A 25,774-nucleotide genomic window follows, 5' to 3' on the forward strand; every position below is an offset into this window, starting at 1 on the left:
TATACATTTAAGTGCACGTGTTAGCAGCTCCTTCTGTCACGTGCTTACAAACGTTTATTGCCAGTGGTATTTCACCAAGAACTGTTACCTCTTTAAATCACTTTTTAAAACCAGAACTAACTAGGTGGATGATGCTATGAGAAAAGTTCGAAAGGTAAGCTTTTTCACATGATCAAAAGTTAATTTCAATACCAAGCAATTGTACAAATGAATCTACAAGTTACTCAAATATAAAAAAAAAATACAAAACAATTTGGTTGTTATGTTATAAGTGTTACTACCTGTAAAGGTATAACGGTTAAATGTTGATAGTGAAATTTTCAGGTATCAACTGGAAAATTTGAGTCTGTCTGAAACTTCAGATATCACATATGAGTTGTAATATCCTATGCAATTAATGGTAATTTAAAAGTAAAGAATACTATTGATTGGCGTTATACACTTCAGAGCTTGTTTTACCAATGATGACTTTAATTATATACTATTGTCAGCCAATATATTGTGTTTGGGGTTCAAGAACTTACAGATCGATGAGTAAACGGCAGCATGGGGAATTCGCTCCAGTTGATCAATGAACTGTGAATCGCAAAGTAAAGCCATATACATGTTTCTAATATGATGTTCTGATGATTTCATTATATTAGTTTCATCAGCAATGGAATCTCTCGTAGGATTTCAAACTTAAATAATTGATAATGTTATATCTGTATGATATTTAGATAGATAAATGTAAGGCGCCAACGTCCAGATTACCTTACCCGAGTCGGGGAATTAACAGAAAACACAATCTAATAAACAATACTTCACAAGTTGGTGATGCTATAGAAAAATAACGATAATTGTGTTTCCTGTGACTGTGATATTGTTTTCATTCCCAATAGGTAAGTTTTAAATACAATATGGGATATATTTTTATATTTCCTTTAACTTCTTTCTTCTTCATATAATTCTAACGTTTAAAAGTATGAATATAGCATGGATAAATATGTAAACGCTTTGTTTCTAGACATGGTTCCATTCATCCAAAAACAAATTATATTTTCAGCAGTAATCAATAGTTTAGTTTACTATGGGAATTTAAATATAAATTTACTGGTTGGTATATAAAAGGAATTTTGGTAAGCTCTCAATAAGTGTACAAAATAATTGTTGTATTCTATGATATAAGTAAAGTCTTTGAGAGAGATTGACATAAGGTCTGCTTTTCAAATTGTATCAAAGTGGAATATTTGGTAATTTATTGAAATGTATGAACAGTATATATCCGTAAGCTCCAACCATGTGGTAATAAATTAGACAAGATCATCTGAATAGCTGAAGGCAGGGATTCCCTTTGGTCTATTTTTGGGCCTTTATTGTTTTTAGTTTTTATAAATGACACTGTCGATGTTTTAGTCATGCCAAAATTATATCTTCACTGATACATTACTTAATTGTATTTAGTATTTGATAACACGATCGAAACTGTGAATATGATTTAATTTGATGCGACTGTCATACAAGTGAGAGTTTTATATTTTTGTTACGTTTATATGCTATAATAGACACTTGAGTAAACATTTCACTGCATTCGTTTGCAGATTGTTCCAATGTTTTCTTGTAATTTTAATAAAGTGTTTCACCATTTGGTTATATTTTGTAATAAGAGTAAGTGGGTATTTTTCTGGTTCTTGTTTTTCTTAAGTTTTTTTTATTAATAATTTGGAACCAAATCGAACGACTAACGAGTTCTGTCCCCTTGTTGTTTTAAGCTTGTAATAGATTCAGATTAAGTATGCTAATTAGATATGTGCGCATAAAAAGTGCGCACAAATCTCAGTGTGTAATTTTAAATTCTCAGTGTGTAATTTTAAATTCTCAGTGTGTAATTACAAATTCTCAGTGTGTGTTTTCAGTTTATTTATTATCAGTGTGTCTTTTTGAAATCTCAGTGTGTAATTTTCAATTCTCAGTGTGCGTTTTTCATTTTTGTAATCTCAGTGCGTCTTTATGAAATCTCAGTGTGTAATTTTTAATTCTCAGTGTGTAATTTTCAATTCTCAGTGTGCGTTTTGAAGCTTTTAAATCTCAGTGTGCTTTGTTGTAATTCTCAGTGTGTTAATTTTTCGAAAAATGGTTTAAACATAGTTTTGACGAGAACGGCTTGCCATAAGTTGTTGTCCATTCGTTTGATGTGTAATGTCATTTGATTTTGCCATTTGATTAGGGACTTTCCGTTTTGAATTTTCATCCGAGTTCAGTATTTTTGTGATTTTACTTTTTGCAATTCTTAACAATAACTTATTTAAAAAAATATAGCAGGTCATAATATTTCAATGCCAAAAAAATACAGAATCTATGATTATTCCTAGAAAAAAACAGAAGCTTTACCACCACCTACAGATAAATAACCAGGGACTAAACAAACCGACATTCACAAATTTATTTTTCTAATGATGGATTTTGGCAAGACCATATGGAATACACAATGAATAATTCTTGCTTAATGTTCAAAATTCTAAGAAAAATTAGGAGCGTTGTCAACCGGTTCACGCTGGAAAAAATTTAAGGCATATTCTAAAATGCAACGATGTTGTTCGAATCGCGATTCCCGTTTATGTCATTTGGAAACGACAGGCGACAGACTTCTTCCGTTGAATGCTCACTTATTTAGAAAAAAAATAACCCAACAGAATCAGATGTAAGCTTACAGACAGACCTTTATGCCTTACAATGATTCCAAACACCAAATAAAGTTGACCTATTCCTTGAAGTATCTGAAAAAAAACAAACCCAGATCAAACCCCATATACTTTTTATTGACGTATCAACACTGAAAATGGGACCAATGTAAGATGAAACCCGTTAGACTGAAATGCATACATATACATTCATTCCATACACCAAATATGGTTGCCCTAAATAAACATTCTAAAATTATATGCGATACGGCCATGATCACGGAAAACGTAACTTAACTTTCGAGGTCAGGTGAACACTCTCTGGTGGACATGTCGTAGGTCTTGCAATGAACTAATATACAATATCAAACTATCCTTTCACACGACACAAAAATTTACAGTTTTTAGGCATTGGCTGAACTTAAACAATAAGGTAAAGGAAAATAGGCAAAGGACAGACGGGAACTTTAAAATATAAGGCATCTATTATAAAGGTATTCAGCACCAAGGTCTTTTATTCTCAGATATAATAAAGTTTTGTACAAATAGGTGATAAATTTGGAGTAGGTCCGGTAAGGGCGGATTTTGGCCTCAAATTTCAAGTTTATCTGACGAAAGATTTTGGACACTTTTTAAACACTTAAATGTCTATTTCAGTTGATTCAATTGTTTTAAGTGAAAGATTTTAACTGATTAAGTAATTAAAAATGCTCCAATTCAAGCTTAAATATGAAAAATCTATCAAATATGCCAAAAATTGTCACTTTTCACATGGTTTTTGTCAAAAATGAAAGTGGCCGCATCGGTGACGTGTTCATCCTCAACATTTATATGTGGTATGTATTATCATCAAATACAACTTATATTTCAATATTAAGAATGAACACAAATGCGGCCACTTTCGTTTCAGACGGAAACCGTCTAAAATTTAACTCAAATGCTAAGATTGTGAAGATTTCAGTAATTTAGCATGACTAAATGATGCTAGTACCCGATACATGTACATGGCATTGTCAAAAACAGACCATATTTATGTAGCAGAAGCAATCTACTTTCAAAAAGATAACTTAAAGTTTACATTTCAACAATCTTGTAAAATTGCTATATGTTGGGGCCAAAAAGGGGTCTTACTGGACCTACTCCTTTGAGTTCTTAGTTGTAATTCATCACTGTAATTGAAATTCAATGTTCCAGTGGACAAAAGAAGCCGAATATACAAATTAACGTTAACCACGTTCGTTCAGTATAATTATAATCAATGGTGCCTGCTGGGATAACAGTTTGTTGTAAAATACAATTCTGCCAGTACTATGTCAGTACTTTCCTATTTCAACATTACATTACAGATGATTGCACATCATTAAACATGCCCACATGTGTCTTTATTATTTTTAAAAAGGATTTCCAAGAAATTAACTCTGTTTACAATCAAGTCATTATAGCATTGAAGTATAGATTGTTCAAAACAATGTCAATAATATAACAAAACAATGTCAAATAAAATCTGAATACTTTGGACATATATGGTAATTCAAATGAATAACAAATAAGTCTTTTTTTAAGCAATAATTTAAACAATCAGAAACCAATAGTAACAGAACATACACCACACAAAAACAAAAGTTGCATGTTTACAAATGATGCATTATCCCATACTTCATTTCGCCCATTTTCAAGCATCCCACCAATGAAATCCATGGTTTTGAGATAAGAAATTATTTTGCAATTTTGGTCTATTTAGTTTTGAAGTCGTAGATTATAGTTTCGATATACTTGTTGCATTAAAAAAATTCAATTAGTAGTTCATGGAAGAAATCCAATATATGATAACATATATATTCTGGGAATAACAATTTTAAACACATGATATCTATTGATGTTCAAATTACCAGGGGATTTTTTTCCTGTTCTATAATTGATTACATACCTATAAAATGTAGGTTGCTAGGAACAAGAAAGTATATACTTATGAGATAAAGGAGAGATTGCTTTCAGAAACAGATGGAATCCATCGATTTTTTAAGTAACAATAACTATTAAACAAGCTTTCATACTACTTTTTTATTTATGTTTTGATTCTCCTATCGTTATGTCTCTGTTTATCATCTTTAAAACCTATCATTGGCTAATTAACTTATTTAGAACTTTGCTCAGATCAAGGATTTGTATAGTAAGAGATTCCAATCCTTCTTACTATACTAATCCTTGCTCAGATGGAACTTTTATAGTTTTTCCAGCCATATAATTCAATACACTAAAGATGACATTTGAACAAACATGAGTATAAATGACCCTATTGACATTAAATCCTAAATAGAATGAAATTCAAAACAGTGTGGCTGTGGCCATTGATTGACACATTAAATTCATCCATTGACCGGGTCAATTTTCATGAACGTTTGTCTGTAACGACCACTGTTCACGACGTACCTACGATAGACATTTAAACTGTGGGGTCACCAAAGGTTTCTTAACGCCTTTAATTATAAAATAATTCGAAAAGTTAATCAGGAATAACCTTTATGTTTTGATTTATATAATTGATATAAATCAAAACATCGTGTTATTTCTGATTAATTTTTCGAATTACTTTATTAAGATGTTGAGAACCTTTGGTGACCCCATAGTTTAAGCGTCTTTAAAAAGTACATAGTGAGCAGTGGTCGTTACATACAAACGTTCACCTAAATTGTCCCAGTCAATGGATGAATTTAATGTGTCAAGCAATGGCCACAGCTACACTGTTTTGAATTTCATTCTATTGTTTCAAGTAGGGTTTCTGGGGGCAGATTAGAACAAGAATGTTGTAACTCATTAAAGAATCAAAACTTTCACTAATTAATAATTCTATCCGGTAATATCATTGTTGATTGACTTTCATTTGAAAAGATCTCAGATTAAAACGTATATACTTTGATCTGTAAGAAAAAAATAAGTTAACCCTTATTTGGTTGGGTCATTGTCGCCTTCAGAATTTTAAGTGCTGGTGGTTGAAACGGTGGCAGAATGCGGCCATGAAAGAAAAAAAAATATGTCGTTCCCTCACGATGCTATGTCGTTCCCACAAGATAGTTATCTCGTTCCCTCAAGATGCTATGTTGTTCCCTCAAGATGTAATGTTGTTCCCTCAAGATGTTATGTTGTCCCCTCAAGATAATTATCTCGTTCCCTCAAGATACTATGTTTTTCCCTCAAGATACTATGTTTTTCCCTCAAGATACTATCTCGTTCCCTCAAGATACTATCTCGTTCCCTCAAGATACTATGTTGTTCCCTCAAGAGATAGCAATCTCGATCCTCAAGATGATATGTCGTTCCCTCGAGATGTTATGTCGTTTCCACAAGTAAGTCATCCCGTCCCCTCAAGATACTATGTATTTCCCACAAGATAATATGTCGTTTCCACAAGATAGTTATCTCGTTCCTTGTAGGAACAAGATAACTATCTTGAAGACAACAGAACATCTTAAGGGAACAGCATATTATCTTTAGGGAACAAGATAACTATCTTGTGAAAACGACATATCATCTTGAGGGAACAAGACAACTATTTTGTTGAAACGACATAGCATTTTGAGAAAACGACATAATATCTTGAGGGAACGACATATCATCTTTAGCGAACGACATAATTTCTTGAGGGAACGACAAAGCATCTTGAGGGAACGATTAAGTATCTTGAAGGAACGAGATAACTATCTAATGGGGACAACATATCATCTTGAGTGAACGAGATAACTATCTTGTGGAAACGACATAGCATCTTGAGGGAACGACATATCATCTTGAGTGAACGAGATAACTATCTTTTGGGAACGACATAGCATATTGAGGGAACGACATATCATCTTGAGTGAACGAGATAACTATCTTTTGGGAACGACATAGCATCTTGAGGGAACGGCATATCATCTTGAGTGAACGAGACAACTATCTTGTGGGAACGACATAGAATCATATTCAAAACAGTGTAGCTGTGGCCATTGATTGACAACCTTAAATTATCCCATTGACTGGGGCAGATTATGTGAACGTTTGTTTGTAACGACCACTGCTCACTACTTACTTATTATAGAATTTAAGCTGTGGATCACCAAAGGTTCTTAACGCCTTTAATATTAAAATAATTCGAAAAATTATTCAGGAATAACTTTATGTTTTGATATATATTATTGATACAAATCAAAACATCGTGTTATTCCTGATTAGTTTTTCTAATTACTTTATTTATGAGTTGAGAACCTTTTGTGACCCCACAGTTTAAGTGTCTTTAACAAGTACATAGTGAGCAGCGGTCGTTACAGACAAACGTTCACCTAATCTGTCCCAGTCAATGGGATAAATTAAGGTCGTCAATCAATGACCACAGCTACACTGTTTTGAATATGATTCTATTGTCATCTGTATACAATGCTGCTGTTAAAAATTTGGTTAATTTGTAATCTACCAACCCCAATTATGTTCCCTGATTCAACAAACGCCTCTACAGTACTCTCTCTCTTTCTCTCTCTCTCTCTCTCTCTATATATATATATATATAGATATTCGTAATTACATGGTTAATTTAAAGTCATAAGATACCTCAAATTAAAAAAAATTATGCATATGTTTTTTTATAACTAAATGGATAGTTTTCATTATACAACTTATGTGCAGACCATACTTTTTTCTGAGGAACATTCTTGAATTTGTCAACATTAAGAAGAAGTTTACTTATTTTTCATGAGGAAGCAATTCGCCGACATATTTTCCGTATGCATAGTGACCTAAGCGTAACCCTCCTCGTAAAAATCCGGTGATCGCAATACGCATGGATCTGTCATTAAAATAAACAATTATCTGATTGTACATGTTAAACACGTGCTCAATACCCATGCTTTTTGTTATTTGTTTACTATCAATCGGTAAACTTCGGCTTCAAAACACGGCATTTAATGAGCAGCCATATTTGTTAAATCATTACAGACAGAGAAAAAAAATGACGATTAAACGATATATTTGCGTAAAAAAATGAGAAATTCGTGCACAGAGGAATAAGTTTATGATATATACATGCATTGGTTCTAGATTGGATAAACATTATTTTTCACCACTCACTCGTTTCATATGACTTTAAACTGTTAACTCGAAAATGATGGAGAAATGATGTGAAATTTTTTATTTAGTCCAATAAGAGTATGTGCTAATAGCTATATTTATCATTATAAGGTAATAATTTCATGAACTACCTGCTAATGATACTGATGCTGTGATTGATATGGAACGCCATGACTGTCTTCTGATGTTTATTGTTCAATATGTTCGGTGCTTTATGCATTATGTTCAGTAGTATCTATATTATGTTCAGTAGTATCTATATTATGTTCAGTAGTATTTATATTATGTTCAGTAGTTTTCATATTAAGTTCAGTAGTTTTGACATTATGTTAGTTTTGACATTATGTTCGGTGCTTTGATTATTATTTTCAGTAGTTTCATATTTATATGCAGTGGTGTTTAAATTATGTTTGGTACTTCTGACATATTCAGTACTTTCGACATTATGTTCAGTAGTTTCAATATTATTTGCAACTACAATATTATGTATTACCTTCAGTGGTCCCGGTTTCTTTATATTCGGTGGATTATTCGTTATGTTCAGTAAAATCATCAGCATTATACTCGGTTCAATGAACTATATGTTCAGCGGTTGTATCATGATGATGATGCAGTAAAAGTCGGGAAATTAATAACGGAATTTGTTGGATAAAAACGAACGCGGACATGTTTGGCTGACGTTTACTTTATGGACACCTTTTATGAGTGATGAAATCAAAATAGAAGAAATGAAAGCAATATTAAAACGGTTTGGTTTTACGTTCCAACGTTGTCAATGTTCACAAGGAAAAAATAACTCCTGACTAAATTTGTAAAAAGTCATGATTGATTGATTGTTGCTTTCTGAAAGTATGGTGGCAAATATTTCACGCATATTTATGACGGAGAAAATAATTTTCAAACAAGAACTTAGCAGTTGCGTGCGTTGTTGTTGGAACACCATTACCATAGAGAGATGGCAAAAGACAAACAACAAAATACAAAATATAAAAACACATTCTATAGCTTTTATATTCTTCGTAGGCAACACTTTTCGTTGGTTGGTTGGAGCATATTAATCTCATGCACTGACTTCTTAAAGAGACCACCAAAAACCTCCTTGTAGATAGTGTTACAGTATCACGCATACTATCCCGCTAAAAAGCGTTTGAGTGTCAGGTATTTATCTGAAAAAAATATGAGGTTGTGGATGAGGTTTACAGAATAGACAACAATGCCACTCCCCTAAAAAAGAGAGAATATAAAGAAAAATGGGGGGGGGGGGGGAATTAATAATACAGAATGAAGGGTTGCTAAAAATGAGGGGGGAGGGGAATGAAAAAAATTGAACTGGTCCTACTCAGAACTGGTTCATTGATCTTAGCCATTCAAATTATGTTCATTCGCATAAGCATCAGTATTTTCCTTCAAAATCACGGTCTTGCACGGGTTGACAAATCTTGACCGTACCATTTCGTCCACTATTGAAGACAAAGTTTGCCTTATTTCTTCTCCTGCATTTTGTCAGAAATTATAACAACAATGATAAAACAGTTAATGATAGAGTTCAGACCAAAAAGCTCTGCAATAGCAGAAAAAAAACTAGTCATAAATTTCATACAATCAAAGAGCTATTATCGATTTATCACTTACGCTCAGAGTCTAATATGTGGAACCAAGGATGTATAAGAACAGAACTTGAACAGTTCAAAAGCTATCTGACCAAAAAGGACAACAAAAAGAAAATAACCAAATTAGTCGAAGGTCAACTTTGCCTGAAGGAGTTAAAACCTTAGTTTCTTTATAATTTCAAAATTTATGGACGCTTGAAGGGAATTGCAGAATCAAAATGTCTTTTTCGCCGGCATGATTCATCCGTATTCGGTTTCATATTTGTAAGATCAATAATCCATTACAATTTAAAACAACAATTTATTGCTAAGGTCTGGGAGACGAATGCTCGAGGACGGATGACATTGTTTTCGATTTTTTTTTCGTTGGTAAAACAAGTTTGTTCACTATTTATAAATGTAAGATATATTTTAAAATTATCTAAAACAACAGATTGATAGGCATTTGTTTTTATATCTTGTTGGACTATCAATGATAAAATCTAATTCTGGTGATTAAATTTTATTCTATCAGATTCCAGATTACTCTTGAAGTCGGATAACAAATGGTGTTGTATATATTATAAACTGCATGCTCATCTGCTATGTACTATTAACTCCTATCACAAACCAAACAAGATCAAATATATATACACGATTTCACCTGAGCTGCTGCTTGTTATCCCATATATCCAAATTATTACAAATACATTAAAATATTTATTATATTTTTCCGAGTTAGGCTTCAACCAGATACTAATCAATTATGATAAATGGTTTCATTTTTGTAGTGCAGTGACAAATTCAAAAGGGACATATAATTTAAAGAATAAGCATATTTCTTACTGAATAGATAAGAATGGCCAAAAGAATTACAGAACAAAGAAATAGAGACCGCCTTTTCCGTTATTCCCAGTCCAAACCCTTAGTTGTTATTGTGACGAATAGTTTTGTTCAATATATTTAACTGTTTTTGTTTATGAAAGAATATCTGTACAAGGTGTTGTTGTCATATGTACATCCAACCAACAAAAAGGGTTGTCAACTAAAGAATATAGAAGCTATAGATTTTTTTTTTGTATTTTGTATTTTGTTTGTCTTTTTGTCGTCTCTTTATGGTAATGGTGTTTCAACAACAACGCACGCAACTGCTAAGTTCTTGTTTGAAATTCTTCTCTTCGTCGTTAGATATGCGTGAAAAATGTGCAACTGTACGTTCAGAAAACAACAATCAATCAATCATTACATCTTGAAAATTAAGTCAGGAGTTGTGTTTTCCTTGTGGAAAATCATCGCCAGCGTGGGAGCGTAAACCAAACCAATTAAATTCAGCTTCCATTTCTGCCATTTTCATTCCATCCCGTTAAAATGATGTCCATAAAGAAAACGTCCGTCAAAAATATCCGCGTCTGGTTTTTTTCCAATGAATTCCGTTATTAATTTCCCGACTTTTACTGCATCATAATAATGATACAACCGCTGAACATATAGTTCATTGAACCGAGTATAATGCTGGTGATTTTACTGAACATAACGAATAATCCACCGAATATAAAGAAACCGGGACCACTGAAGGTAATACATAATATTGTAGTTGCAAATAATATTGAAACTACTGAACATAATGTCGAAAGTACTGAATATAATGAAAAATTCACTGAATATAACGTCAGAAGTACCGAACATAATTTAAACACCACTGCATATAATAATGAAACTACTGAACATAATAATCAAAGCTCCGAACATAATGTCAAAACTACTGAACATAATGTCAAAACTACTGAATATAATATGAAAACTACTGAACATAATATAGATACTACTGTGCATAATGCATAAAGCACCGAACATATGATATTAAACAATAAACATCAGAAGACAGTCATGGCTTTCAATAGTATGACCATGCAGACAATGAGTCTATATGATTGTAGCCATGTTTTTTATTTTTTATTTTGAGGGCATCGACATCAGCGTTTAAAAAAAAATGTCATTATGTTTGATTCAGTTTTGACCTTCTTCATACTGCTTAAACATTTAGTTGTCATTTTAGATAACAGCTGTGATTTTAGATAACTTTAGTTCCTTTTGTATACCAATTAAGAACCAAAAAATCCCCAAAATGAGGTAATGTCTTGTAAAGAAATAAGTATTACAGTTTTCGATGACGGTCTTCAACATCTTTAAAAGTCAACTAAAATCCCCTTACATTTTCACAAATGTGACCTACCGAATTCGACTATTTACCGGGTTTGTAATAACATTTGCAACACGACGGGTGCCACATCATTGTGGACCAGGATATGTTTACTCTTCCCGAGCACCTGAGATCACCCCCCAGTTTTTTTGTGGGATTCGTGTGGTTGCTTAGTCTTTAGTTATCTATGTTGTGTCTTGTGTACTATTATTTGTCTGTTTGTCTTTTTCTTTGTTAGCCATGTTGTTGTCAGTTTATTTTTGATCTATGAGTTTGACTGTCCCATTATATCTTTCGCGCCCCCTTTTGTGTAAGGTTTATTTAATGTTAAACTGCAGTTAAGTCTTTCGGGGTGTACTCATTGATATCGACGTGCAATTCGCCAGTCTTTTTATCAATCGATTCTGGATTTTGAACAGGTATGTCGGTAACAGTAATGGGGAATTAACTGCTCATAGATATGTTTGATCTTTTCATATTTTAGGAGTAGTATTTTGTAATAATAGTGGCACGATTCTTTTCGTTTATTACATTGTTTTTTTTCTTCATTTTCAGATTAACACGAATGTCCAAATGATATCGACAATTGCTGCAGTCTCTACGTTGCTCATACAGTGCTTTGTGCCTTTGCATGCAGATACTATTGGTAACACATGAAAGATTACAAATTCATCCATGCACACACATATACACACCCACGCCCACACCCACACCCACACAAACACTAAGAAATGATCAGTTAAATTGACGCATATCTGGGGGAAAAAATATTTGACGCAAATGATACATCTTGAAATAAGCAAAAGGACTGACTGCTGCTGGTAAAATATGTTTGCATCCAAAAAATAGTGGTTGATGAAAATGAAGTCAAAACAAGCATCTCCTTACTATGATATTGATTATAATTTGTTCAGGTAAGCTTAGTCTTCCAATTATCATAGTTATTTCGTCTGAATTGTTTCATATTTTGTCATTGCGGGTACCATATTAATACTACACTACAGTTACGAGTATTGCTCAGTGTTGAAGGTGCACATTGACCTACATTTTATTCTGTCCTCTTCCTTTGGTTACACCACGTCAAACTAGGAGGTTGTTGTGGTAAGGACGTAATAAGGGCATGCCGAATCGTGGATTTCTACGACTAACTTTGAACAACTATTTTTTTTTAGTGCAGTCATGGCCAACACTAGTCGTAGTAGATGCCTAGGAAGGTCATAGTGAGGACGTATTAAGATCAGCATGAGCGTAGAAGCATCGTATTGGAAACACGGTACTATCGGGGTTAATTGAAAATATTTCGCTGCGACCTTACTTCGATTTCACGGCGACTATCCTGATATTTCACTTCGTCTATATTACGATTCTACTAAGACAATGATACGATTATACTACGATGATGTAATAATACGCTACTCGCTTGTTGTCCTAAGTACGACTTTAATACGATTCTACTACGTCCTAGCCCTAATAATTGCACGATTTCTTTCTGATGATACTTAGTACCACGACTTCTAAGTGTTTTTGATATTGTGTACCATGTTTTCTGAATGAAACTGGTGTGTACAATGGAAAAGTCAAGATATTGTAAAAACGACAACGAAATGGAAGGTCTTGATAAAAGTGTACAAAGATCGTGTAAGTCGTCGTAATATAAAGTCTTATAGACGTAACAAGAGCGCGACAAGATCATTACTAGAAAACGTGTTACTGTCGTAGCAGGATCTATCAAGATCACAGCAAGTCGTGATAAGAACGTGAAAACTATGAAACATTGCACATTCAAGCCGACCATACCACGATCGAACCGCGATCTTATTTTTTATAGATTGTAGTGTGGATCTTCATGACCTTGGTCTAGTGTGATGGTGGCTTTACTGATGGATAGTTGACTCGCTGGCAGTCATACCACAACTACCTTTTTATAACGATATGAATACATAAAAGTGTCTATAAATTTAACACAAAAAAGGAAACTTTGTTATTATTTTCTGTCATGCGAAGATGGAAAACATTCTCCAAACGGTAAAACAAACACTATATTATGAAACAACTGAAATTGTGTTTTGGTAATGATGATGTGTTTGTCAATCTCACTTTGCTGAACATTATTGCTGTGTACAGTTTATCTCTATCAATAATAATATTCAAGATAATAACCCAAAACCGCAAAATTTCCTTAAAATTACTAATTCGGGGGCAGCAACCCAACAACGGGTTATATTGGTGGGCAGATAGATCTTGACGTAATAAACAATGTTACTCCATTTCAGATTTGCTCTAAATGCTTTGGTTTCAGAGTTATAAGCCAAAATCTACATTTTACCCCTATGTTCTATTTTTAGCCATAGCGGCCATCTTGGTTGGTTGGCCGGGTCACCGACACATATTTTTAAAACTAGATACCCAAGTGATGACTGTGGCCAAGTTTGGTTAAATTTGTCCCAGTAGTTTCAGAGGAGAAGATTTTTGTAAAAGTTAACGACGACGGACGACGGACGCCAAGTGGTGAGAAAAGCTCACTTGGCCCTTTGGGCAAGGTGAGCTTAAAATACCGAACTCCAAAGAAAATTAAAAGAAGGAAAGTCCCTTAACATATGGCTTTATCAAAAGCTCAAACACATCAAACGAATTGAATAACGCAACTGTCATATTCCTGACTTGGTGCAGACATTTCCTTTAGTAGAAAAGTGTGGGTTAAATCTGGTTGTATTATAAGTTTCAACAAACAGTATTATTTGCTGTTTACAGAAAGAATGGATGACATGAATATGCCCAGAGAATTCGTTTTGCTTATTGAAATATGTTTAAAAGTAATCTTCCAGAACTGTTAGAATTAGTAGTGTGTTTATTGGACATTATTATAGAATCTTGAATTGATACATAAATATTTGATCGAAACTTACAAATGAAATAGTCTGTAGTATCGATTTACAAGATATGTCGACACTATATTTGCTGCTTGAATAGTATTTGTATATAATTTGCTGTATACCCAAGGGTGAGCGCTGTTTTGTCTGAATAACTCTGATATTCAAATAAATACCGTTTATTTTCGAGGTGGTGAATCAATTTGGAATAGTTTCCCTATGAAATTTGGTAAAAACTGTTGGATGAAGGGGACCTTTGACAGAAATTATTTTTCAAATAAGGAAATTTTATTCTCTATACCTCCAACTCGTTAAAGAAATCGCTTTTCTTACGAAGACACACAAATTATTGAATTAGGATGATTTAAGTCCGCGGTAATCAATACAAGGAAGTCGTTCAATATAACCTTCAATAATTTATAAGAATGATAATGATACATTGGATATCTTTTTCTAAGCTTCCCTTTTTTGGCATGTTGCAGATTTTTAATTTTAACCAATTCTTTCTTTTATTGTGTCCTCAATAAGGAAAAAAATAAGTCCCCATTTATAACCGATATAAAATAACTGTGATTTCGTTAATTGCAATGTATTTTAAGGGGGGACAAGGTCTAGGACCCCTAGTTAAAAAAAAATCCTCTTAGGCGATCATTTTTATATATATATATATATAAAGAGAGAGAGAGACACTCCAGCAACCTTAACATGTGTGGTAGAATACTAGGCTCTTTTTTAATTTTTTTTAACAGCATTTACAATACTTCTTGATTGATTGGACGTGTTTAGCTGTGCTGAATTATGTTCGATTGAACATGATAAGTTTTCTAATTTTGTTTGATCCGAAAAAAGCGGTCATTTAGGTTGTCTTCCATCGGTTTCTTATATACTAAAGCTTATTACACAACAGTCCTTAAATTGTACTTTAAATGCATGCGCTAGTCTATCAGTTCCTTACTCCGTTTTTGTTTAATTTTCATCTACAATCGTTTAATATCAAAGTTATGAAAATCTAACGTAAAAGCGTTTCATGTACTCTTTGAAACCCCCCATATACATGTATTGAAAGACTGTGACTGAGCATAAGAATAATATTTGTACAGATGTATTTTATGTATCAATTAATCAAGTGAAAATGGCAGTGCAAATAAATATATAAGGATGTACATTCTTAAATCGATGTCTGCAAGTTAAATGAGAAACAATAGTTTCGATAATTTGACAGATCACTTAGTATACAATATATCAAATACAATTAGAAAACTATATATGATACCTAACTCTAAGCATCGAAGTAAAATGCCATGCTCTAATTAAGGTATTCAACTAAAACGATGAGTGTCCTTCCAACTCTGTTAACTGTAACCAATTCGCAAAATATCAATATACACAACCACTTATTAAGGAAAAACAATCAGACAAAAAAACGCTGAGATAACAAACCAATCATTTATAATTTGTATACAAATGGTAAATCATTCTGATTCAAACAGAATTATTTCCCTTTCACCATGTATGGAAATGTATAATGAAATACTAAACAAATGCATATCTCTAAGACAACCCAAACTTTGTGTCGTGAACGTTACTAATGAAGGCTATTTCTATCTTGTAAAACGAGGGTGGGTGGTATGATTACACTGTACACACAATACGTGTTTTTGAAATTTAATCTCGACCAAACAATTGCAGCTAAAATTGAGAATGGAAATGGGGAATATGTCAGAGACAACAATCAAAGAGCAGACAACAACCGAAGGCCACCGATTACGTGGCGCTGAATGGGACTCTTATGGTTTTGTACAAAATTCAATTCTGTCATAACAAAATCATTTTTGTCTACAAAACTATGTGGTACAGACTTGTTTTATGAGAACTTCAATTTTGTGATGACAATTTTGTCAAAAAGGTATGCAAATATAAACTTATTTGCATACAAAATTGACTTTTGTTACCTGATATGGAAATTAAAACACAAAAGTCAATTGTCTGATTCGGCACCCCGTACCGATGTGTCTTGAACGCAACGAGAAAATTCGTCCTCAGATGACTTTCTGACAAAATATGATACAATTTAAGATAAAAATAATTCTTTCAACAATAGATAATAAAGCAAACTAAATTGGGTAAATATCAACCATCGATAACCGCTGAATAAAACAGGCTTCGGTCCTGAATTATGACAGACACTTGCAGAATGTAGCAGTGTTTAGCATGTTGTTATCGTTTAACCATCTCCTTATTTGAGGCAGTGGTGCAACAGCACAACATAAGAACAAACTATAAAAATTCAGTTGGAAAAGGCTTGAATCACTCAATTGCTTAACACACAAAAAAACTATCAAAAAAAGACAATCAAAGCACATAAGGAGCGGAGTTTGGTGTACATTTTTTGCTTTCAATTACTGCGTATCATAAGCAAATATTCATACTTGTGATATGTCTTCTGTATTTTCAGTAAACCTAAGTGCTACATCCAATGACAATAGATGTGGAGAAACCATTGATATTAACCCTGGGAATGGGTCGTCTGTATTTGCAGCAGGAAAAGTCCCCAATGGTCACTGTACCCTATATTTTAGGGCTACAGAACATAAGGATTATGTGTGTAAAAAATTCTGTGTAACATTTAGGAAAAAATCATTCAATGTTTGCGATGTAAAAGTAAAAATAGCAGCTGTTGATTTTGACAACACCGGAGACTTGAAGGTAAAATTATCTACTTGACCAAGGTAAAATTATCTACTTGACCAAGGTAAAATTATCTACTTGACCATGGTAAAATTATCTACTTGACCAAGGTAAAATTATCTACTTGACCAAGGTAAAATTATCTACTTGACCAGGTAAAATTATCTACTTGACCAAGGTAAAATTATCTACTTGGCCAAGGTAAAATTATCTACTTGACCAAGGTAAAATTATCTACTTGACCAAGGTAAAATTATCTACTTGACCATGGTAAAATTATCTTCTTGACCAAGGTAAAATTATCTACTTGACCATGGTAAAATTATCTACTTGACCAATGTAAAATTATCTGCTCATTACGTTACATCTTTCAGAAGAAAACAACTCGTTATTCTTCTTGTCCAGATAAATCTAGCAAATTATTTTAAAAATATCATGGTTTGTAAAACATAGACAAACGATATCAAAGGGACTACAATAAAATAAGTCAAAGGTAAACCGACAATACCATGAAAATAAAACGACTACATGACAAACAGCAGTCTATATAATACTAACTATTGAAAATTAAACACCGGGAAGTTGGTCTGAGGCGGTACCAAAATTTCCAGAGAACCGATAGATATGTCCCGAAAACTTTAATTTACATGGTGATATACTACGTAGACAGAAATATATATAGAAGTAAATAATTTTTACTCTATAAAAGTACAATTTAATATTTTGAATTTGATTTCTGTCTTGTCTGAACTATATTTACAAGAAGTTTTGTCTTTCTCTTGTATATTCTAAAGTTAACTTATACGGAATAAAAATTGTCATAATTTTGCGAGATTCCGTTTCATTGTATAACCACCAAGTGCTCTGATCACGTTAGTTATAACACTTATATGTTATTAGCACTATGAAAATGCAAGAGTACACTAAAGAACATCACTATGGTTAGACACAATCAGTAAACTGCTGACCTACAACTTCATAAGTCTTGCTCTTCAAATGATCAATAGGCAAATATAGCATTGTTCAATAAGAAATGCATGTGTGCTATACTGCTGAGAAAAAAAGAAAGCCAAATCTTATTCGAGACGATACTTATGTTTAAAACAAAATTTCAGCATAGAACTGGTCTGATTCGTTCTATTTTTATTTTTGCAGACCTACGATTGTTGGCATTGGAACGCCTTCGACAATGCTTGGTGTCCTGTCACGAACAAGTTACAGATGGACGTACTTGAAAGTGATCCATTTCATTCCGACATCAAGTTGAATAACTCCTATGAGTTTTCTGTAGATATCACACCAGTTTGTGCAAAAGTCAAACATCTGGCTAAAAAGACGGGTAGGTACGGCTAAAGTAAAACATCACACTAAAATTGAGGGTAATTGCCACATGGAACCCTTTTGTCTTCCTTTTTTTGTATTCTAATCTTTAATGTTTAAGTTTACTGGATGTGTTTTTGCTCTTTCCATACATAATAACAATAACAAAAATTAATATACGATGTCTTTTACATGATTCTTATTTTAATTTTCCCAGAAATAAAAAAAGAAAAGAAGAAAAACACAAAAAGGGCGTCCATTCCCCAAGCGCATGCATGTGGTGTACGAAATGTCAAACGGTTTCTTTTCCAAATATAGAAGACTTAAGTTAACATGAAATTGCTCAACCGGACGAATCATAACTGCAATAATACTAAATTGTGCTATGATCGTAAATTTATCGTTGAGGTAACCTCTAGATGAACATTCGCTGTTCCCTTTTTATAAATCGCATCCACAGGCACTCTCGTGTTTCTATCCATGGGAAAATATGGATAGTCGAACTTCCCATGGATAGAAACAAGTGCTTGTGATCGCATCATATGGATACTTGCTTTCTTCGAATTAGGAACTGAATCTGGTTGCTGTTGTCTCCTACTCTAAACCGGAGTATTCAATATGACCAAAAAAGTATAAGATAAGATAAGATAAGATAAGAATTTTATTAATCTAATCAAGAACCCATAAAGGATTTCATTTTACAACACAATATGATTGGAAAATGCAAAACAGAAAACTAATACCATACTTTAACGTTATGGACAGGACCAGAGCCTAACACAACATGTGTTTTATATAACTATTAGATTAAATCTTTTAACAATAATATATCATATAATTTCATATATTTTGTTTACATCTGGATCTTATTTCTAAACCTTTAATAATGTAATTTCCTAGGCACACGAGAGTTGGTAAATGCTCATTTGTGAACAGCCAGAAATATTTCTTATCATTAGGTAGATCTTTAAAATTAGTACAAAAAGTGATAACTTTATCAAATAATAATTTCCTCTGTTCATTATATAATGGACAATTTACTGTAAAATGGGTCTCATCTTCAATAGAATTTGATCCATGTGATAAGCAGTGATGACAAAGACGTTGAGTTCTCTCTATGTATTTTTTTTACTATATCTATCTTTCTTAATTCTAAGATCATGAGCACTTATTTTCATTTTACATATAGCTCTTCTTATACTAAAATCTTTAATTGATAAATAAGCCTCCTTTACAAAGTCACTCTTGAGGTTGAAATAATTTTCTAATTTACTATTACCTTGTGATAAGGTTTCAGATCTTTTGACCAACCAAAATGTTTTAAAACTATTACAAAGTTTACATTTAACAAATTTAATTAATTTATTGAGCTTTGTATCTAAATTTTGTATATCAATTGATTGAAGTACATATCTCATAGATGAATACCAACAATTAATGTTTTCTGCATCTAAATTTTATTACAAACATAAGAATCATAAAGTAACCCTTTGTCCAATTTGTTAAGCCTGTGTACATATTTTATCATAGATATAATGACAGAAAAATAAAGAGGAAATCTTGCAACCTCTGATAACACTGCTAAATTTGAGGCTTTCTTATTTATATACTCCAAGAATATACTTTAAATATCTTAAATGTGATTTTTCCAAATAGTCATTTATGTAGATTAATTCAAATAGATAATCACTTTTTTTCTTGCAAGCAGCAGAGTTAATTTTAAATGAACCCCAAATTTCACTACAATATAATAAAATTGGTTTTAATGTGTGATCATATAAATGAATTGCAGTATCAATACTTAGTATATATGATGTGGCTGTCAGTTTGTCGTTTTTGGGTCAAATATATACATCTTGTTATTTGTGATTCACACAATTTGCTAATAAAACGTTTCAATTCTTATGTTATTTGATAATTTTTTGTTTAACATACTTTGTTAATAAAGAAAAATCGTCAAATTATAACTTTCATATTTTTTATCACATTTTATATCAACAGAGTCAAAGGGGGATAAGTCAAATTTCACCAAAAAGAAACAATAACCCATACTTTACAAGCAGCGGTATTATCTATAAGATTGGTTTAATAAGTAAAAGACATTTTCTTAAAACATAAGATTCGACCAGATCACTTTTTTGTTGGAGTAAGGGTTGAATGGGTGACGATTCTGGTATGTGGAATGAGGTGTGCATGTCGTGCATATATATAGGAGGTGAACAAAAATTTTAAAGATTGAAAATGTATAGTGATGTTAGGGAATAATGTTCTATTATGCTCCACTCAGAGCACCTGCCTCTCTGCGTCACGCATTGCGTGGTATATATGCTAAAATACGCATATGTCTTTCAACTCTTCATAGAGACATGTCATGTTCATGAGGAGTATATGCAAATTACCAATTTTGACAAGAAATTTCCTTCGACTATAGACCACCAAACATATCTGATCCTTGTCCGAATAGGTCTTTAAAAAATAATAGCTTCATCACATATTATACTTTTATAAACGGTTGCATGCAACTTTTATACATCAAACTGCTCGCTCGTTGACTTGACACTTAGCTTTTTATTTTTTAACTGCCTGCCTGTTAAAACGGTTACAAATGATAACTGCATAGTTTCCTACAGAATGAAACTCTTAGAATCTAACAATCTGATAAACATCGTCAATATAGGTTGTTCTAGTACTTTGTTGTTGGTCTTGCAGAGTATATTGCTGATAATACTATCAGTGTTTTCTTTTCTTTTATTGTAAGTATTTGTATAACCCTGGTTGCCTTTCAAATCGTTTCCTCTTTAAGATAAGAAGCTTTTGTAATGTAGTTAAATGTACTTTATCCAGACGTGTGTATTTTGATAAACATAATAATCTTCAATTTCCATCACTTTCATGGAACTTGCATATGAATGATTAAATTAAAAGCTGAAAGGGTCATCTTATTTATTTGAGTAGAAATACATGATTGAAAAACAGGTATGATTGTGTATTAATGTACCTATATGTTTTAATTTCTACTTGTAGTTTCAAATTTCAATTCAAAAAGAGATGAGAGAATGAAACAGATTAAGATTGAAGGGATTATTGTTGGTGTTTGTCTGGCCTGTATCTTCTTGGTTCTGTTAGTAGTAATGTATATGTATTACAGATCTAAACCTACAAACAACACACCGGAAGAAACCGAAGGAAAGCAAAGGCAGGGTAAGTGAAAAGTAAAATAATAAAAATACCGAACTATGAGGAAAATTTTAAACGGAAAGTCCCTAAGTAAATGGAAAAAATAAAAAACATCAAACGAATAGATTTCAACTGTTATATTTCTGACTTTGTACAGGCATTTTCTCATGTAGAATTGAAATGGTGGATTAAACCTGGTTTTATAGTTAGCTAAACCTCTCACTTCTAAATGAATTATTGATCAATGAACTTTAATATACTCGCAGATTATATGTATAATCTTTACGTATCTGCATCGAATACAACATAAACTTTTTAACATATATATACTGACATACTGGTCATTTATGATTTTAAGGAATCGAATCTCCATACACGTCAATGATTGATAGACGGTCCCTATATAATGCATAACCAGGACCATGGCATTTCATATAACTGTTGTCTGCTTGTGAACAATATTGCTGAAATCAAATACAAGATTTGTAAAAATGTTAATACATCTGACAGATCACTTTTTCTGTGAGTTGTTTCTTTAAATCTCGAAAACATCATTCATTTTTGTAACAGTTATCAGTCACAAATTCAGTGAATCGTTTCTTGACAGCAAGACTGTATGATTTGATCAGCTTGTCACATCTTTTATGCCGTTATGTTAGGAACTGCCATTTTGTAAACGTGAACGGAATTATAATGACAGGTTATCATGAAATAAAAATATAATTCAATAAACACATTATCTTATATCTTGTCAGTTTTAAGAAGATTCACACAAAATACCACCATTGGAACTCTTAATTGATGATCATTGATATAGTATAAACTATAGACACTAGCTATAGAGAGCACAAGAAACTTTTGGACTTTCTAAGCAAATGCACCAACAGTTATATATTATCATATACATCTACATGGGATTTGTACAGATCTACATAGGTCTCTTGTTAACCGACCATGTCTCAATTGTATATAATGCGAAGAGATATGATTAGGCCTTTTTTAGAGAGCTAGGGAGATAAACCAATTATTTACATAAAAACAAACTACAATACAAAAACAAAAGAACAGTTGATTGAATGTTTTTATGTTATAACAGGTCACATATTATCCAATATAAGGCACAAACTCATGAATAGACGAAAATCTAATATTGTCTGCATCGAAAACGAAACGTTCGATAAGTACGTAGAGGTCAAACAGACTGATGATGATGATGAAATTGACGGAGACAGCCAATCAACACTGCAACTTAAAAATGTACCCGGAACAAGTGACAAAGACAGCTCTGTTTAGAAAACAACAAACATGTTCAACATCACATGGTGATATCATATATGTGTCCTTAATTTTTATTTATCATACACTGTCTCAAGTTTTTGTACATTTAAAAAAGTCCATGCATATGAGTAAATATTTATTCCCAATCACTTTGTCTTTCATACTTCACATTTAGTTTATGTAATATCTTAAGAAAGGATTAAGTGTGCTTTCAAGGTGCCAAGAACAAGATAGGGATATGGTTTGCATTGTAGGGGGCGGGGAAGGGGGGATGGTGTCTTGTATGTTATATACTGAAGGTCAATTGGTCAAAGTTCAAATCATGGGTACCATACATTCATGGCTAAATTAGAACGATAATATATATTCACTGTAAATTACTGATTTCAAGGTCATATATCGTCAAGTTTAAGGTTAAGTGCAGGGGCGGATCCAGCCATTTTAAAAGGGGGGTTCCAACTATATGTCCCCATTTAAATGCATTGATCGCCCCAAATGGGGGGGGGGGGTCCAACCCCCGCCGGGAACCCTCCTCCTGGATCCGCCACTGGAGTGCAATTTGTTTAACTTAATAGGTATAGGCGTAAATCAGATTTTATTTTCGTATTTCTGATACCTTAAAACATGTTGAAAAATCAGTGGATCTGACAACACGTGCGGGACAGCGGTATGCAGAATTAGAATCTATGTATATAAAATCTTCATCATACATTTCCTATGCAAAATTTAAGACTCTTTGACACATTCCCCGTTTCCATTAATTGATGTTGCAGGCGTTGAACAAAGTGCATTTTTCAAGTAGAACAATTTCTTTGCACTTATATTCATTTGGAATTACTAATATGTTTTACGGTTGATGCCACTCCATCAATTTTGTCCTCTACATTTTTGTAAATTACACGTTTTTTTTTCTCTTTTTGACTTTTGTTAATGCACCCTGTATTGATATATAATAAATTTAATTGTTGTATCTATGAATATATTGATTATCTTATACATTATATATGTTTACGTACGAAATGAATTCCAATACAAAGTATCATGTTTGATGATTGTTTACTCTGATAAACAAAGCATATGATATAACTGTTTATATAAGGATGGGAAAAAAATGAAATATCATATAGAAACTGCACCTTTTATTAAATATTTTGAAATATGATGCACAGGTTGAATAATTTATAGCTACCCACATTTGAACAATTGTCAATTTCTTATTTTTATCAATAAAACAGAAAACTTTGTTCGATTTTTTTAAATTTTCAGTAAACAATTCAAACACACACACACTGGCGCTCTGAAACATACAAGAAGTACCTAACATCGTCATTGACCACGTATTGTGTTATATATGTATTAGTGTCGAGTTGCTCGTTTGTCAATGAAAAGTCTTTATACATGTCTCTTTGGAACGACTTGCACCTGGAACTAAACAGGTGAATTTAATTTTTAACAATTACATATAGAAAATAATAAACGAGGTCTTTATCAAGCTTGTGTTCTGCGTATACCAACAGAAAAAATATATATGAACCAAATAAGGGAATGTGGTGCAAATATAAAGTAGTTTTAATATTGATATAATCTATTAATCAAAGGAATACGTACGTTTGTAGATAACAAAATGAAATCATGATTGGATATACACGGACTAGCTACTATGACTTGGATAAAAACATTAACAATACGAACAGCAATTTCACCAAAAGGACCGATCATACTGAAAACTGATGATTAGTGTCATAGAACTGTCTTAAACTTGGTTACAATGATAATAAATATTACATTTCCATTAAAAATTATCCCCCTGCATGGCAATATACGATCATATTACCCATTTCTATTCTCAATTTTACTTGCAATGTAAATAAAAGTAGATGTTGCGTAATCATTTACTAAACGACAATGAGTTTCGTCACAATGGGATACAAAATGAATCTCATTCAAATTGTTATCATATAGAGCCTCAGTGGCGGATTCAGAGTATTTATTGAAAAATAATTCTAAAATATTTATTTTTTTTAAATTAAATTGTCTGAACAAATTTTGTCCATATTATGGAAGTATACGCCCACCTTTAAAATTTACTGGCCCGCCTGAGCGTCAACGTTTATTTATACTAAATCTAAGTCTCATTTAATATATAAAAAGATGGTAGAAAATTTGATTTTAACCATTTTTTTATATGTTAACAATTTGCATGTTATTTCAATTTTCAAAAGTAACTTGTATACGAGTAACTGGCGATATATATATCGTGATAATGCGCCCAGAAGTGTGAATCGACATTCTGTATTGTTTGACAAATATAACAGTATATGTGTTCCGTTTCGTTGGCCATTAAATTCGATAATTAGTTGCTCATAATCCATGGAAAGAAAAACAGGAAGTTACAAATGTAACAAACAATATAACAAACCACACCAGCCACGCACGATCAACGACAATAGATTGAGAAATATCATCATCTCCTTTGACTTAAAGCATTTCTGCATCAAATACCAAGTTCGACACTTAAAAGTTCCTGTCAAGTTTTCAAGTCCATGTTCATTTTCTACGCATCCTTGTGCCTAAATTAATGTGATTGGTCAAAATTTTGCAAAGAATTCCGAAAAACCGTTGTTAGGGACCGTCGTTCGCATGAAATGAAATGCGACTTTTGATCCGTCTTGGAGAATTCACTGCAGTTATTCACAGATGAAAAACGGAAATTACATACTTTTTCCTTTGTTTTTTGGATTTTGTCATGTTTGTCGGGGGTTTGTTTTATGAATTGATATACCATATGCTTTATTTTTCAGAAAATAAATTTTGAGGATTTTAACATATATAGATCGAAATGCACTTGAAAGGAGTTATAAAGAAAACGACATAACTTTATAGTTATAAAATAAT

General features: G+C 32.5%; 1 protein-coding gene across 1 annotated transcript; it reads left to right on the forward strand.

Annotated features, from left to right (window-relative positions):
* Positions 1–543: 543 nt before the first annotated feature.
* On the forward strand, positions 544–24,123 carry LOC139496020 (uncharacterized). The gene is made up of 6 exons (XM_071284460.1): positions 544–881; positions 12,102–12,192; positions 16,872–17,122; positions 18,260–18,443; positions 21,449–21,625; positions 22,698–24,123. Exons 2-6 carry the CDS (start codon positions 12,120–12,122, stop codon positions 22,892–22,894), a joined length of 882 nt encoding a protein of 293 aa, XP_071140561.1. The 5' UTR covers positions 544–881; positions 12,102–12,119; the 3' UTR covers positions 22,895–24,123.
* Positions 24,124–25,774: the final 1,651 nt, after the last annotated feature.

Source organism: Mytilus edulis, chromosome 1, assembly GCF_963676685.1.
Source record: "Mytilus edulis chromosome 1, xbMytEdul2.2, whole genome shotgun sequence".
Classification (NCBI taxonomy): domain Eukaryota; kingdom Metazoa; phylum Mollusca; class Bivalvia; order Mytilida; family Mytilidae; genus Mytilus; species Mytilus edulis.

Coding starts and splice junctions, on each gene's coding strand:
- LOC139496020 (XM_071284460.1), top strand. CDS start 12,120: ATGATATCGACAATTGCTGCAGTCTCTACGTTGCTCATACAGTGCTTT. Junction 17,123..18,259: donor ACAACACCGGAGACTTGAAG/GTAAAATTATCT, acceptor TTATTTTTGCAG/ACCTACGATTGTTGGCATTG. Junction 21,626..22,697: donor CGAAGGAAAGCAAAGGCAGG/GTAAGTGAAAAG, acceptor ATGTTATAACAG/GTCACATATTATCCAATATA.